The 16,435-nt window shown below is 46.8% G+C and overlaps 1 protein-coding gene across 3 annotated transcripts in view; it reads right to left on the bottom strand.

Moving 5' to 3' along the window:
* The window catches only part of ELAVL1 (ELAV like RNA binding protein 1), a 43,734-nt gene extending 28,380 nt beyond the window's left edge, over window positions 1-15,354 (bottom strand). For 2 of the 3 annotated variants that reach the window (XM_014260088.2, XM_005531358.3), the window contains exons 1-2: window positions 12,466-12,583; window positions 1,167-1,350 (exon numbers count right to left, since the gene is read on the bottom strand). In XM_014260088.2, the coding sequence (XP_014115563.1) occupies window positions 1,167-1,338 (172 nt within the window). In that variant the 5' untranslated portion in view covers window positions 1,339-1,350; window positions 12,466-12,583. Of the gene's footprint in view, window positions 1-1,166; window positions 1,351-12,465; window positions 12,584-15,253 lie in introns of those variants that run through there. The other variant, XM_088067820.1, reaches the window with a different exon arrangement.
* Window positions 15,355-16,435: the final 1,081 nt, after the last annotated feature.

The raw sequence follows: 16,435 nt of genomic DNA, 5'->3' as shown, positions 1-16,435 counted from the left end.
AAACACTCACCTAGCAAAACATTCAAAGAAATCATGTATTTATGTAATTTTATCATGACTGAACATATGCATCCCTTAAGTACAGACTCAGACAGACATCATGAGATACTTAATCTTTAAGATAGCAGGAAAGCCAGAGACATGGAAATAGGAGAAGCTACTCAGAAGGGAAATTCTGAAGTTTTTAATTTTTCAGTTCTCATGGGTATTCTCAAGCAAATAAAGCACTAAAGATGATGCACAAAGATCTCTCATGGATTCCATCAGCTCCCAGGCAGCTTTTACAGACTGGGGGGCAGTCTCAGGCCTGTTCTTTTACGAATTAGATAACGATCAGTATTGCTGGATTCTGAAACAGAACACTGAGCATGTGCAGCAGAGAATTCCATAAACAGTGAGCTGCAGGCTGGGAGCAAACACCAGTGCACAGCTAATTAACAGCACTTTTTTTTTTCCCCCCTCCAGAAACAACCAAGTGCTCTCACTGAATCCAAGATTCTGCAAATTCTGAACAAAAATAACCAAAACTTGTAAATGAAGTATTTTAACAATGCAAGGACTAAAACTTCTTCAGAGAGCAGCTAAAACCTCCTGCAATTAAACAGATATGGAAACAGTTGGTCTGTCAGCATTTGCTTTGCTTCAAGAAAACATTAAGTTTCACAAGTCAGAACAATTCATTCTTCTCATATTTTAAAGCTGCTATTATTACCAGTCCTTTTTAAGAAACTTACAAAGTTAAATTCCCCAACAGTGATAAGACCTACAGCTACTTCAGAACCTCAGCACACCTTTATTTTACTGATCAAAATCAGAACAAAAGGTTTGTTTGTATATTCAAAGCTCTGGTGGAGTCAAAACCACACAGACTATAGGAAGAATTAATCAGCTGGGGACTAAATCTAAACTGGTTTTAGACCTGTCTATTAATGTTCAAATTTGGAAACTGTACTTTTTAGAATTCTTAATGACACAATAGTCATTAATTTAGACTTGAGCATTCCTTCCTCCTAATACCCAATCCTGGCACTACTGAAGTTCCAGGCAAACTTGTCAGTAGTTTGATTACACAAATATTTAGTATTTCTACATTAAGCTGTATTCAATCAAGTATTTGCTGGAGCAGTCTAACACAAAGTGACAATTTCTGAAATACTAAATCATACCTGCAACTTTGTCTCGAATAAGTTTTGCAGATTCCACTTCGCCGATGCTGCTGAACAGACTCCGTAATTCATCCTGCGTCATATTCTGAGGGAGGTAGTTCACAATTAAATTTGTCCTACCAATATCATCCCTGCAGTCTTCAGCCATGTGATCTTCATAACCATTGGACATTTTACAATATATCTGCAAAGTGAAAAAATACGCAGTGAGGTTTAGAGCTTCACATTTCCATAAACCAAACTTCCTCCACCTGAAATAAGTTTGAATGTTTATTTAAAAAACTGGGAACAAGACAGTGCTTCAGCAATGCTGTTTTTCCAGCTCAGAAAACAAAATGCTATTTGTTGAAAATTCCGGAACAATTCATTCTTTCAAAAGCACAAACAGTTCATTTTATAGAACTATGTACCATTAAAGAGCTCCTCAGGATTTCTAGTCTTTTACATTAATAAAAAGCATCAAGATAGATTTTGAAGACATTCGTGTAAACACCAAAGTATTCCCAAAAACCAAGGTAAAAATCAGGTCCCCCATGTCCAAGTACTTGACCAGCCACAACCAAACTGCCACCTCAACCTGAATTCCAACTTTATGCCCAGAACTCTTTCAGACGTGGAGACAAGAAGCCACAAGATCTGACACAGTTCAGTGTGTTTCAACTGAGGACTATTAATTCTCTGAAAGCTTTCCCCTGTAAACGTTGTCTATCCTACACCTCAAGGCCTGTAATAGTTTAATGCTGCCTTTGGTGCTGCTTAACTGTGTGTACGAAACCGGTGAGCCTGTGCTGCACACTGACTTGGGGGCATATTGAGTATTCAACAGAGTTTCTATTTGTGCAGCTTTTTAAAGAAAGCCTTGAGAAAACATCCAGAATTCCTATCACAGGAAGATACTCTCTGCCTCAGTCCACCATCAGGGACTGAATCCTGGTGTTTTATTTGACCTACTCTACTAAAACTCACACCAGACTCAAACTGCTCATGGCTTGCTAGAATTCTAGTTCTTCAAGCACTTAAACTACTTTGAAATAGTCAAAATTGGGATATCTAAACCCTGTTTCTGCAACAGGATCTACAGATCTGGATCTGCTAAATAATAAGCCTTTGCAGGGACTGCACCACTGCTAACAGCCAGGAGTTGAACAATGGAAGAAGTCAGAAACAGAAACCGGAAATCCTCAGTATAGAAAGGGACATGAAGGGACTTCCAGGCCTTTTACCAGCAGCTACTGTTAATTCATGTCTGACAGTGAAGGTCAAATTTTTAAACAAATACCTGAGCACATCACTATAGAATAAACCATGAGAAGACTTATGCTAATTTGAGATTTAACACAGTATGGATTTTAAATTAATCTTTATCTTTTCAATATGTGTTGAAGCATCAAGAGCTGACAGCTCTTGCTCCCCTTTACCCACAGATCAGGTTCTACCCCCATTTTTGTGTTTCAAGTGTCAACACAACCCCATTCCAGCACCCTCTGCTCACAGGATAACCAATCTGTACTGTGAAAGCAATGGAAAACCACACAGGAGGGAAGCCCTTTTGGTTGTGTCAGCAGTTTTAATCTGCTTTCCTTGCAGCAAGATAAGCACCAGTTAATGCCACAGGATAGGAGAGCAGGGGGAGGCATTGCAAAGCTGGAAGCAGGAGAAGAGACTCCCTGCAGCAGACAATTTTTAAGCTGCCAGGTCATCTCAGTTGTACTGCAAATTCTGTCATTAAATACACATTTCCCCCCTGGCTCTGACCACAATCTCAGAGAAGTTTCCTGTTCTGGTAAACAACACTCAAACAGCTGAACTGCCTCTGGTCACTGTGTCTAGAGTTACAAACCCACGTAACATGCATTTTCAGAATTATCTGAATAGAAGGCAATTTTGCTTGCCTTTGCCCTTTGCAAAATTCAAGCCCTACTAGCAGAACACACCAATATGTTGATGACTGCAAGTTGTACAGCACAACTAGAATATTTAGTAAGCAAAGGAAGAAACATTGAGATTTTTCCACTTTTAAGAGTAAAAAGTTAAAATTTCTTTCATTTTAACCAAATATGCCCTTTATTGTAATTTATTTATAACAGAAATCCTTCCTGCTGCTGAGATTAGGAAATTGCTATATATTGTAATGATTTCAAGAACAGACACTTAAGGATTGGTGTTTTGGCATTTTTTTTTTAATTCTCCAGGGTTTATCTGCTGCCTGAAAAGGAGGCACCACAGTCAGATACCAAGCAGAGAAACCTTCCCAGCACACCATGATGGCAAGTTACCACACTTACATTTGGCATAAAGCAGAATTTACAAGAGTTTGGCAAGTGGCTACTGACTTCCCATCATTGTTCCACATCCTCTAACCTGTCTGCAGTACTCACAGTCTACACCTCCAGATACTCCAGCAGTGCCTGGGCAGTGCTGATTCAGAGTCATTAGAAGGTGGAAAGGCAGCTGACACCTGCTTTTCTTCAGGCTTTTAGAAAGTAAAAATTAGAAGCCCTTGCATACAGGCCTGTCAAACGTTTCCATGGGATACCAGGAACAAAGCATGCAGGAGCAATAAAGGCACAGTTAAGAGCTAAAGGAGCACCGAGAGAGATACTTCTTTCTTTCTCTAATCTCTTGCTGAGCACTTACACAATCTGCTGCAGGACTAACCTTGTCCAGCAAGCCTGGAAGTCAGTGGGAAACCACTTCCTCTGCTGGTGAGGTGTTAAGGAAACTCCCACATTCAACTGGTCTGATGCCACTCTGGTGGTCCCGCTGGCAGCACTCCAGACTGGTACTGCTGGGATCAAAGCCCCTTTGCACCAGTGGCTCCAGTGACCCCACAGGCCCCGTGTGACTCCCCGCACACCCCACACTCTCCCAGTCAGACCAGCTCCTCTCACTGGCTCGGCCCCAGGTTTCCTATAGCACAGTCCCAGACTCCAGTTCCTTTGTGGTACAGTGACACAGAACAGCTTGAGCTGGTGCCCCTGGGGAGGGACCCTGGACAAAGCCCCCCTGGGCTATGCCCCTTCCATTCTGTGCCCAGCCTGATGCTGATGTTCTGTCGAGGGTCTTCTCAATGTGTCAGGGGAGGTTTAGGTTGGGTATTATGAAAAGGTTCTAGAAGAGGGTCCCCAGGGAAATGGTCATGGCCCCAAGTCTGTCAGAGTTGAAGAAGCCCCACCCAGAACAACCTGCAGGTCACGCTCCCACTGCCCACCTACACCAGGTGTATTCCTCAAGTGAAAAGTTCTCATGCCAGCAAAGTTAAAAAGAGCTCCTGAAGAATTGTAACCTCTGCATACTGAAAAGATTTACAAAATGAAAAGCAGCTATAAGATAGGATGGATGAATCAAGCAATGCTACACTGGAAAACAAGTTTTTATTCTGCTCTTACTGAAATATGCTGAGAGAATGTCCTGATCTTTCTTTACCAAAGAGATAACAATCCATTTCTATCAGTAAATATTACAGATTTGAGAACCAGGCCTAGACATTAATTCGCATCTAGAACTTCATTAACTGACGTTTGCCAATCCACAATGACATAAATCTAAAGACTGAATGCATTTATATTCCCAGAGGATAGGTCAGTGATGGCAAGAAGGCCCAACGGCTCCACTTAGGAAAGCTGACTGAAAAGAGACTGGTAGTTTGCAACCTTTCCAAAACAGGCCTTCATTTTTATGCCCCCAAAAACTAAAACTTTTAAGACTAGGTTCCACTGCACTGCACTTCCTAAAATGACAATTTTTTAAAAAATAACCAAATGCTGCAGAAACTTGTTTCAAAGGGCAGCAGCCACCTTCTTCCTTGGGTAACATGCTTAAAACTTACAATGCCAAGAGTGCACAGAGCAACAACAGGAACCATGTGTGCTGTGCCTGAATCTTCCACTAATTCTGGAGGTGCTCAAATCCACGAAGCCAAACACTTCATCACCTGTGCCAATGACTGCTCAGGCACTCTCAGCCAGGCCAGCACTCTCATGAATGGATTGAAAAGCTCTCATGGGCATTATTTGCAGAAATTTTGCACTGACCATGACAATCACCGCACAAAAGCACACCAGATCCCACAGGTTTAATGGTTCTGGCAACAGACCAATCAAAGTTTTTTTCCGAATGACACTCTGTATCTCCATTCAGAATTCTAGAAACATTGCTATTAATTATTTCACTGCAAGATTTGCAGTTTTCTAAGAAGGAAGACCTGTATGGATCTGTGGAGATCATGTGAAAGGAGAACACTGGCAGGAAGAACTATCTTCAACGTCAGGCAAGAGGCTCTGTCTACCTTCACCTTGTTCACAGGACTAAAAAGGCACCAACCCACTACTGGTGTCACAAACTAGTACGTAGACATCTAAACAGGTGCTCGCAGAATCCCAGGATAGCTGGGTTGGAAGAAACCTTAGAGACCATTTAATTCCACCCCCTACCACAGGCAGGTACACCTTCCACTATCCCAGGCTGCTCCAAGCCCCATCCAGCCTGGCCTTGGGCACTGCCAGGGATCCAAGGGGCAGCCACAGCTGCTCTGGGCACCCTGTGCCAGGGCCTGCCCACCCTCCCAGCCAACAATTCCTTCCCAATATCCCATCCAGGCCTGCCCTCTGGCACTGGAAGCCATTCCCTGTGTCCTGTCCCTCCAGGCCTTGTCCCCAGTCCCTCTCCAGCTCTCCTGGAGCCCCTTTAGGTCCTGCAAGGGGCTCTGAGCTCTCCCTGGAGCCTTCTCTTCTCCAGGTGAGCACCCCCAGCTCTCCCAGCCTGGCTCCAGACCAAAGGGGCTTCAGCCTTCAGAGCATCTCCATGGCATCCTCTGGCTTCATTCCAGCAGGTCCATGTCTTTCTTGCACTGGGGTCCCCAGAGATGGAGGCAGCTCTTCAGGTAGGATGGATGATGGATCAGAACTTAAGATGGGAAATTCTTCCTGGACCAATGAGCTCTGTGGCACCTTGACTGGAGCACTGGGAATGGGCCACAGTGAGCACAGCATGATCCTTAGACCACAGCAGAACTGAGGCTGCTGACCCAACTAGTCACCCAAAATCTCCATCTTTCTTTGCAGTGAAGTGCAGGTCAGCATCAGCCAGGACACTATACAGGAAGGGCTTCAGTGGACAGTTCCTGGCAGAGTCCCTGAACTGGTGAAATCTCCTTGTTGGTGCTGTAATTGGTAAAGGAACAGGAACTCTGAAACCAGTGACGCTGGAGAATTCTGCTTGTGAGCTGTGTCATCAACTCACACTTCAGTCTCATAGGTTTATTCTTTAGCTCTACCTGTGTATTTAAGAATCTAAATGGGGTGCTTCAAGTAGAACCTTAAGACTATTAGAGCCCTTCTGTTTCTGCAGCACACAGGTATCTGTTGACATGCCTACCACCCAGAGCCAAGGCTGACTAAGAGACAACAATCTTGTCTTAAGCTGCTGAGCCATTTCTTGTAGACCACACCTGAAACAGAACAAAAAGGACACTACTGCATTCAGGCAAGTGCCAAACCAATCCAGAAGGCAGGTGCAGAGGTGCTGAGATGCCCAAGCTGGAACACATGCCAAAACCAATGCCACACATGTAGAAGGGTCTGAAGAGCCTCCATGAATTTAAACTGTTTCAGGAAAACAGTTTTCAAGAACTATTCAACACAGTGTTGTCACACAAAAACTTGCTTTGCAGGCAGCTGTAATGCCAGGATTGAGAAGTAAGAGTTTAAGCACAACAGAGAAGGACAGACACTGGCAGAAGAAAAAGCAACATACTTTCTTTTCTGAAATCATTGTGAAGAACAGAATAGGTTTCACTTCAATACCCACACCAGCAGAAAACCCTCCCCTAGGCTTACCTGCCTCCCAAGAAAAAGTTTCCTAGCACTCCACAGTCAGAACACATCTCTCTCAATTACTTAATCCAGACCTCTCTACATCACAGAGCCTTTCCCCATAATCTACAAAAAAACACCTTTTATTCTTTATACAAACTTTTCATGTCCCCAACAGCTCTGCATATTGCACCCAGGAGCACATGAGCACACAGACAGACCTGTCCATGAACCACTTCATGAACACAGACAGACACCAGGACAAGGACGGTACAGGGCTTGCACTGCTATTTGATTCACCATATATTCATGCACTATTCCCTCAAATTCCCATTAAATCTTGACCAAACATCAAAAGCCATTTGGGGGGGGAGGGAGAAATCACAAAATCCAGATTGTCTCTTAAATTCAAGAACAGTGAATTTATACAGTGTATGAGGGAAAATAGCATTAAGGTGAGAATCAAAGGTCATCCCAGCAAGTACAGGTCACACACTTCAAAGCCTCAACTCAGATCCAAGCAACATGTCTAAGTCTTCCAACAGATTATTTTGTTGCACATTTGTGAGGGCAGAGGGTAATGCTTTTCTTACGAATAAAACCAAATCACGTATGAGGGAGTGTGCCATGGTTGAGAGGTGCCTGATGCTGTTTCCAAAAGTCTGTGACCACAATCCAAGAGTCTTGGTCTCACCTTTCCTTGCTTAGGCTGAGTGGTAGCTGTGTTTCATGAGAATGAATCCTAAGTTCCGCTGGAAAAGCCATCTTCCTGAACTATGAACATGATGGTTGGATGCACACGAAAATTTAAAGGCAGAAAGTGAGGTGTCACAAATTCTTTCCCCCAACCAGTAACCCTAGTTCTCCTACTGCCCCAGAGCAATCAATCAGGTCAATATTCTCTGGCTCATCTGAATTCCTCTGCTCTGCAGCCACAATATTTTAAATCAGCAAATAGGAAAACTTTAAATTAAATATTCAGTTTGATTCAATTGGCATTTTACCTCTCCTCTCTCTCCCCATAAAAATGAAACTAACTCACTGCTGACACATGCTATTGAAGGTCACTAAAAAAACATCTGTCTTTAGACAGGAAGATTCTTTTACCCTGAAACTCTAATGTTGCTACAGATGCTGTACATATATGATCCTTTCACACTGATATGTAAATTTTGTTTGTAAATTTGGCAACCAAACAAACCCTTTCTACTTGCCAACCCTCTGGGTTTTCCAGAAGTAACAGATCTCATCTCTTTGATTATTTTCCCCTTTGCACACCTGAAACGAGGACACTACCCTTGCTCTTCTCAGCTTGACTGCACCTAAGATTCCAACACTTTGCCAGTAAAAATAGCTCAGCACCAGAAGCTGCCATTACTAAAATCTGCTGCTACATTTCCACAAATTCTATTTCCATATGCTGAATCACTGATTTCAGTACAGCATATTTTAAGCCCTTTTTTATTTTTTATGTTGTTTTATAAACACTGGGCATTAACTTAGTTTCAAGCACATTTTTGGTCTAACAAATCTCAACTGTCATAATTTTAATATTTCAGCAAAGCAGTTTTAGATGTTCCTTAGCAATCAGATTTGTCTGGAAGGTTTTTAAATATCTCCCTTAGTTGTTTTTATTCATGTCCATATAATAATATCATCAAGGTGTTTTTGTCAATGCTTGTATTACCATTCAGAGACAAAAACATTTGAGGCCAAAAAATAAGCTGCATTCTTCAGAGCAATGACCTTACTTTAGCAGACTGATGAACTACACTCAATTCCTAGGAACAAAATTAATCATCAATGGGATGTTGTCAGAAATCAGATACAGGCTGGCCATAATTACCATCAGCTGCTGGTCCAACACATGGCAGGGATCGGGCCCCTTCTCAGTTCCAGCAGTAGGAACAAGAGCAGTCAGACACCTGTGGCTGAGACACTGAACATCTGCTGCCAGATCCAGATTTCCCCATCTTCCCAGGTTAACAGCCAGCCCTGACAGACAGAGGATACCAGGCTCTGCTCAGAGTTTCACATCAACACCATCCAAGCAGCACAATACATTTAAAAGCAGAAGAAAGACGTGGAGCAGCTGGAGCCAGTCCAGAGGAGGCCACGGAGCTGCTCCAGGGGCTGGAGCCCCTCTGCTCTGGATCCAGGCTGGGAGGGCTGGGGGTGCTCACATGGAGAAGAGAAGGCTCCAGGGAGAGCTCAGAGCCCCTTGCAGGGCCTAAAGGGGCTCCAGAAGAGCTGGAGAGGGACTGGGGACAAGGCCTGGAGGGACAGGACACAGGGAATGGCTCCCACTGCCAGAGGGCAGGGCTGGATGGGATATTGGGAAGGAATTGTTGGCTGGGAGGGTGGGCAGGCCCTGGCACAGGGTGCCCAGAGCAGCTGTGGCTGCCCCTGGATCCCTGAAAGTGTCCAAGGCCAGGCTGGACGGGGCTTGGAGCACACTGGGACAGTGGAAAGTGTCCCTGCCTGTGGCAGGAGGTGGAACAAGATGGTCTCCAAGGTCCCTCCCTACTCCAGCCATTCTGGGTTTCTGTGATGCCACAGTTGTTTGCCCCTGGGTCAAAGATGCTGCCAATTAACACCACCAAATTTTATGCAGCAAAGAAACAGTGAAGAACTTTGTGCAGCCTGGACTATCTCACCTTTTGCACTGGTATTTTAAAAGAAACAGACTTCTGACAAGCAGATATTAAAAAAAGGAAAGAGTTTATTATCTTCCTTTTTCTAGACAGTGTCAGACTGTCCATAAATTGCCTTTGGCAATTTTTTCACCAACACAAAAGACATCTGGAGACAACTGTGTTGTGAGGGAATGATTCCTTTCTGAGGGAGAGGGCAGATGAGAAGTGGACTTAAGAACTGTAGATTCCAGACACTTTCTGACAACAGGTGCTCCAGACATTCATCCAACCTTGGATAACACTGACCCATCTTTAGATACTTTCACCTTGATGGGGCAGGAAGGCAAGTGAATTACAGGAGGAAAATACAGCATCCGACTTGTTCACTAGCACAAAACAACTAGCTGCAAATTCATCTCTGAGGGCCTGGTGAGACACTGGTTTGCTGCTGTGCTCCCACATGGAGGCCATGGAAGCAGTAGGAGATAAGAAAATTATACCTTTGTAGGACTATGCCACGGCTACTAATATTAAAAACAAAACAAACAAAAAAAAGATCCAAAGGCATCAAACCCACACATGAAGAATGTCTCTGCCTTCCCAGTACAGCTTATTTCCACCTTATCCCCTCAGAAAAAAAAATAAAAAATTAAAATCTATTTTTGCATACATCACCTACATATAACGAGGTTGTATAATCAAATGGATCATTTAGGCCAGCAGTTTGGAGCTTGCAGGTGCCTGAATACAGAACTGCACATCAGACAGGAGAAGTCTCCTGATCATTTTCAGCACAAGTCAAAATTTACCACCTCTCCTTTGCTGAACTCTGTCATTCTCCCTAAATGCTTAAACTGGCAGGACTTTCCTGCCACTGCCTTCCAGGCTGCTTCTAAAGTACCTGGAAGTGCAGAAAGAACAGCTTCTCTTAACTTCTTGAAGTCTGAAAACATAGTAAGTTTGAGGTTTCTAAAGTTGATGACTAAGTCTACCAACTTCACAGGCAGCTTATCCACATGTGGTCAGAGTGACAGCCAATAACTTTGGGAATCAATTCAGAGAGCTCACAACAAATAAGCAAGAAACAAGACAGAGGCCCAAGCTTCAGGAGAGAAAGCAGGCTTATACAAAAGCTGAAAATAAAATGCCATATCTCACATCAAGACAAGGAGGGCTTTTTCAGGAAAAAAAAAAAGTGATAGAACATGCAAGAAACAGAAATAAAATAGTGTTTGAATTCAGAGCATACAGCACATTTCACATTAAGTTCATGTCAGCAACAGACACTGTTCAACAAATACAGGTAAGTAAGCTGCTACACACAACATTCCCATTTCCATTCAGACTATGCTTACTGCTGCTGCTGTTTTCACAAACTTGGTACAGCACAAGACAACTCCCTAAGGATTTAATCTGGTCCTGCAGAACCACCCACAGCAGAGCTATAAACTCACTGTACAACACATAACAATCACACCGGCTTAAGATATTCCTGTTCATATTCCAGTCAGGCCAGGGGAGAGCCACTGCAATCACAGCTGTAACTCCGGACAGATGAACACCTTGAATCATGGAAACCACAGGAGCACTGGAATAATTTTACATACTCTGCTTCAGAGCAAAAACCAGGACATTAATATCTCACGCAACACAGACTTACAGGCTCAGCACTCTTGATTTTATTATTCATCACACACACAGACATAACCCAGGACTCAACAGGAATCTAAGAAATCACATCAGCTCTACAGGTTTGATAAAGACTATGGAACATGTGCATCGTCCTAGTTATAATGGGAAATACACAAGTCGCAGAACTGTTCACACAGTTCCAGAAAAAAAACGTGGTTAAAACATGAGTACAGGGAAACAACAGCTTGTAAAGAGGTGAGAGCCGAGCAATATGAGCAGTCAACACCCACAATCAGGGAGCAAACTGAACAAAAATACAAAGATCTCAAGAAGTGATCAAATATAACAACAGGTGTTAACAAAAGGAATTACTCTTTCCTCTTTTGTTTTCCACAAATGCCTCATTAAGTGATCACAGGATCCCAGTACAAGTCCTCATGCAACAAATGGTGCTTCCTTCCCCAGCAAGTCTGGGATACAAGTCTAAGCCAAACAAACGCTCCTTCACTTCCAGGAGTGCAGAATCCGGCAAGAGCACTCGCCTCCCCACGACTGTCCCACCCCAGCCCTCACGCGTACTGCCGTGAAACGGCCCCTAGGACAGTCCTGCCTCTTCCAACAGCTAAAACAGAGCAAACGCTCAGCTTCCAATTGCTCCCACGAGTACAAACAACAGCGACTGCTGCTTTAGCCATGATTCCTGCGGCCCCAAGCACTCACCACACCATCACCGGACCCGCTGCCAGCACTGATGCCAACCGGCGCTGACCTCGCTGGCACGGACCCTCGGGTACCGCCAGTTAACGAGGACGCACCAGTCCTAACCAACGTGGGAGATTTAAAAGCTGTGTCCGCACAGACACGGACAAAATAAACATGAAAGATGAGGCCATTAATCGGACGGAGAAAGGCCCTGAGAAGCGGCGGGGACCCGCAGCACATCGCGGCCCCGCGACCCGCGGCCTTCCCGCCGCAAGCGCGGTGGCTTTGGGAGCCGCTCCCCGCCCGTGCCCCATCCGGCCCCCGCGGGCCCCGCAGGCCGCGCCCCCGCCGCCCCGGGCCCGCGCTGCCCCTCCCCCCACAGGCCCAGGCTCCCCCGCCAGGCCCAGGCCTCGGCCCGGCCGCCCGGGCCCCATCGCCCGCTTCCTCCCACGTCGGCCCCGCGGGTGCCGCCGAGGCTGCTCGAGCGCGGCCCCGCAGCCCCGCGCGCGGCCTCACCTGCGGCGGCGGCGGCCGGGCCCGGGCAGCGGGAGGCGATCGGTCCGCAGCGCACAACGAGCCGCTCCAGCGCCACGGCCCCGCCCCCGCACCGCCCGCCGACACCCATTGGCTGCCGCGCGCACGTGCCGGGCGAGCTATTGGCTCCTCTGCCCGTCCGTCAAGTTCCGGCCAGGGGCGGAGCCTACCGCGCGCCAGGGGGAGGGGAGCGGAGCTGGGAGGGGAGCGGAGCTGGGCGGGAGTGGGGCCGGGGCCACTCCGCGGAGGCGGCCGCGGAACCACAGAGATCTCCCCGAGACGGTTCGGAGCTTCGGGAAGGGCGGGTGCGCTCCGGCCGCAGGTCCGGCTGCTCTTGTGGAAAGGAGCCCGGAGGAGAACGTGCCTCCTGTGGCCGTCCGGGCTCTTGGAGAAGAAACGCGAGTGGTGCCCTGTGCCAGGGAGCCAGGCTCGGGTGGAAGATGGAGCACGGCAGCCCTGGGGCCGACGGCTGCGGGCAGAGCTCGCGGCAGCCGAGCCTCTCCTCGTCTGAGGGCCAGGGTCAGCCGAAGCCCGGGCACAGGGAATCTCCACGGGCACAACCCACCGGAATGCTGGTGACTGGTTAAAAGATTAACGCTTCCTGTGTAAATGAGATGCAAATGATGATCTGTCAAAGAAGCTGGTGGCCAGCACCTCCCTGTGCTGAGGGAAATTGTGCAGCGCCCTGAAGGGACCAGCTGTGCAAGTGTTTTCCCTCTTCCGTTTCCACTTTTCATAGCCAAGGGCATCCATTTGTATCTGCACCTATTTCCACTGCACAGGAGTAATCTGTGAGAGTAAAATTCCCTTTTCTGCAGAAAAAGAAGTCTTTTTGTCATTGCCAACAGTACTCTGCAATACCCTGGTACAAAGCAGCATGCTTAGTGTGTGACATCTAAGCTTCAGGTCTGTAAATCCTGCGTTAAGGTACTCAACTTCAGGGGAGAAAAAAATCAGAATACTTCTGCATTACAATACATGATGTTCCTTTTCATTAACAGACAACTCATGATTTGAGTTTTACTTAGTTGAGTGACACACCTGAAAATCAAATTTCTCCTTCTCCAGCTCCTTTCTCAAGTCTAGAAGAGCGAGATCTCACCTGAAGGATGGGAATTGCACCAAGACAGGAGTTTGGGTTCTTTGGCATTTCAGTGCACACATGTGGAAATATTGTAATACTGGAATATGTGGCAAATTACACAACGAAAGTACAAATATATTTTCTTTGCCTATCCTGATGTACCCTCTAGCAAAACCTTGTATGGTAAATTCCCAACGTGGTTGCACTGATGTTTTCTGGTTTAGCTGCCCAGAAACCCTTTAAAGTGGCCCTGTTACATTTTGCTATGTCCTGATCGTCCACATGTGACAGCCAGGGACAGCGCAGCCTCTGCAATATCCAATAGGCACAGTGTGACAGAGATCCCAGTGTTCAGCTGCATGAAGAGTCCAACGAGGATGTTAGATTAAGAGCGATGTTAAAAATACTGCCATTTTCTTCTCCTCTCTACAATAGCTCACAATGCCAGATGGGGAATCCTCACATGAAAATTCCAAGCCTGACAGGTTTGGAAATATCCTTCAAGGACTCATAAAACATTAAAGACGTTTGTGCATCTGTTATTTGCTCATCCTGCCAGCCCCAAAATCACAATATTGTCATTCACATCAGTGGCAACTTTCTTTTACTGTACATTCGATGTTTTCCATGTATCATCCAGGTTTTAATTAACAATCCCATTCTTGAACATGAGGTGGGTCTCTAATCTTCAAAAATTGAGGCCATGAGCACAACACTGAAGTGTTGATGCCTTTATCATTTGACAACATATTTGCAAACTCATAATTTTATCTATCACCATAAACACTTACTTAAGATGTGCTGGCAATTAAAAGGTGTTGTCCTGTGAAACAGTGTGTCAGCTTTTACGGGAATTATCCCTTTTTGCTAAATGTATTGATGGTCTATTACAGTGTTTCTGTTCAATATGAAAACATCAGCCTGAAGGTTCCAATAGAATGTGGAATTTCAGCAACATAAAGCCAGGTGTCATGTCTGAAATCGTCTCAAAATGATGCAACATGAATGCCACAGGTTTGTCATGCCATTTCCTGGGATACCTTGAAAAATGAAAAAGGCTCAGTGCAAACAGGGTGACCCAGGAAGCCCTTGGTGAAAGTGATTCTGACATAGGAGAGACACGTGCAGTGAGAATCGACAGATGGAAGCAGCAGCACAAAGACAAATGTTTGTATCTGGCTGTAAATAAAGATGGAATCATAAAATCACAGTGTCATGGATTGGAAAGAACCCATAGGGATCGCTGATCCCAAACCCTGGCCCTGCCCAGACCCCCCAACAAGCCCACCCTGAGCATCCCTGAGAGCGCTGTCCAAACGCTCCTGGAGCTCTGGCAGCCTTGGGGCCGGGCCCATTCCCTGGGGAGCCTGGGCAGTGCCAGCACCCTCGGGGGGAAGAACCTTGCCCTGAGATCCATCCCAAGCCCTGGCACAGCTCCAGCCCTTCCTGGGCTCCTGTCCCTGTCCCAGAGCAGAGCTCAGCCCCTGCCCCTCCGCCTCCCCTCGGGAGGAGCTGCAGCCCCCGAGGAGCCTCCCCTCAGTCTCCTCTGCTCCAGCTGAACGAGCCAAGTGCCCTCAGCTGGGCAGTCCGGGTTACAGAAAGGGAGATGGACGGATGGACGCAGAGCTTCCTAACGGCGCAGAGGCCACACAGAGAACAGCTGGGAGGCTCCAGGAGCGGCCAGACCTCGGATGCGCTCTCCCGGTTCACAGCTGTGAGCGGCCGTCCTCGGACACACTCGCAGTGGTCAGTGCCGGCTCCGCAGCCCCTGGGGTCCCAGGCTCCGGCCGCTCTATGATCTCTGCGAGGCCCCGGAGGCAGCGCAGTTACCCCCGGTGCTGCCGTTCCGCCGCTGCCGGATGTCCCAAGCCGCTGGCCCCGCGCGGCTCTGAAATGGCGGCCGGGAGCGCCGGGGACGCGAGACGGGGCGGGGCCTGGGCGGGGTCATGACAGGCCCCGCCCCCTCCGCGCTCTCAGGGGTGAAATGGCGGCGGCAGGCTGGATCGTGGAGGGTTTTGGGCACTCTTCATCCCGTCCTGCACAGGCTGCTGGCCCTAGGGCATAGGGGTCTGCGGCTTCTGGTGTTGAGTGTCCTGGGCAGCTGCTGCTGCCCTGATCTCCCGCCCTTGTTCAGTATGTGACAGCTGGGGATGTTCAGCCTAGAGAAGAGGAGACCTCAGATACCCCTCCAGTACCTAAAGTGGCTCCAAGAGAGCTGGAGAAGAATTTTGGACAAGGGCCTGGTGCACCAGGACAAGAGGGAATGGCTTCCCACTGCCAGAGGGCAGGGGTAGATGGGATACTGGGAAGAAATTGTTCCCTGTGAGGGTGGTGAGGCTCTGGTACAGGTTGTCGAGAGCAGCTGCGGCTCGCTTGCAGCTTTACTCCCACGGGAGTCACCTTCCCTGAGGTTACCTGTAGCTGCTGTTCTTGTTCTGCCTCTGCTGTCATTTCACTTGTGAGGTGAATTATGTCACCTGGAGCATGTTTGTCTCTAGTTGTGCTGCAGAAAGATCATTCCCATTTAGATTCCCAGTGATTTGTAGGAGAACTTCTGGATTTTCTGAGGTCAATGCAGAAAATGCCAGGTGTGGCCGTGTGAGCTCTGAAGCAGCACTGCGGCCAGCAGCACATCGTAGGCCCAGGTTTCTCTGCACTGAGCTGCTCTAGTTAAACCAGCCACACTTAATCATTTGTGGATAGATGTGGAAAGGTTTTAATTCAATTTAAATGTACAGTTATTATAAGCTGTTATTGAAGCTGATTTTTCCCTCACTCTTTCTTTGGTTTTTCTTTTCCTTTATGTATCAATGACCTCTGCATATGTTCCCCCCTCCATGTTTGTTGTGCAGCAGCCACCATCTATTA

Source organism: Pseudopodoces humilis, chromosome 28 (genome assembly GCF_049639895.1).
Source record: "Pseudopodoces humilis isolate 2021_Gansu_Grassland_sample_001 chromosome 28, ASM4963989v1, whole genome shotgun sequence".
Classification (NCBI taxonomy): domain Eukaryota; kingdom Metazoa; phylum Chordata; class Aves; order Passeriformes; family Paridae; genus Pseudopodoces; species Pseudopodoces humilis.
The sequence above is the reverse complement of the archived record's forward strand: the minus strand, read 5'-3'. Positions and strand labels throughout refer to the sequence as shown.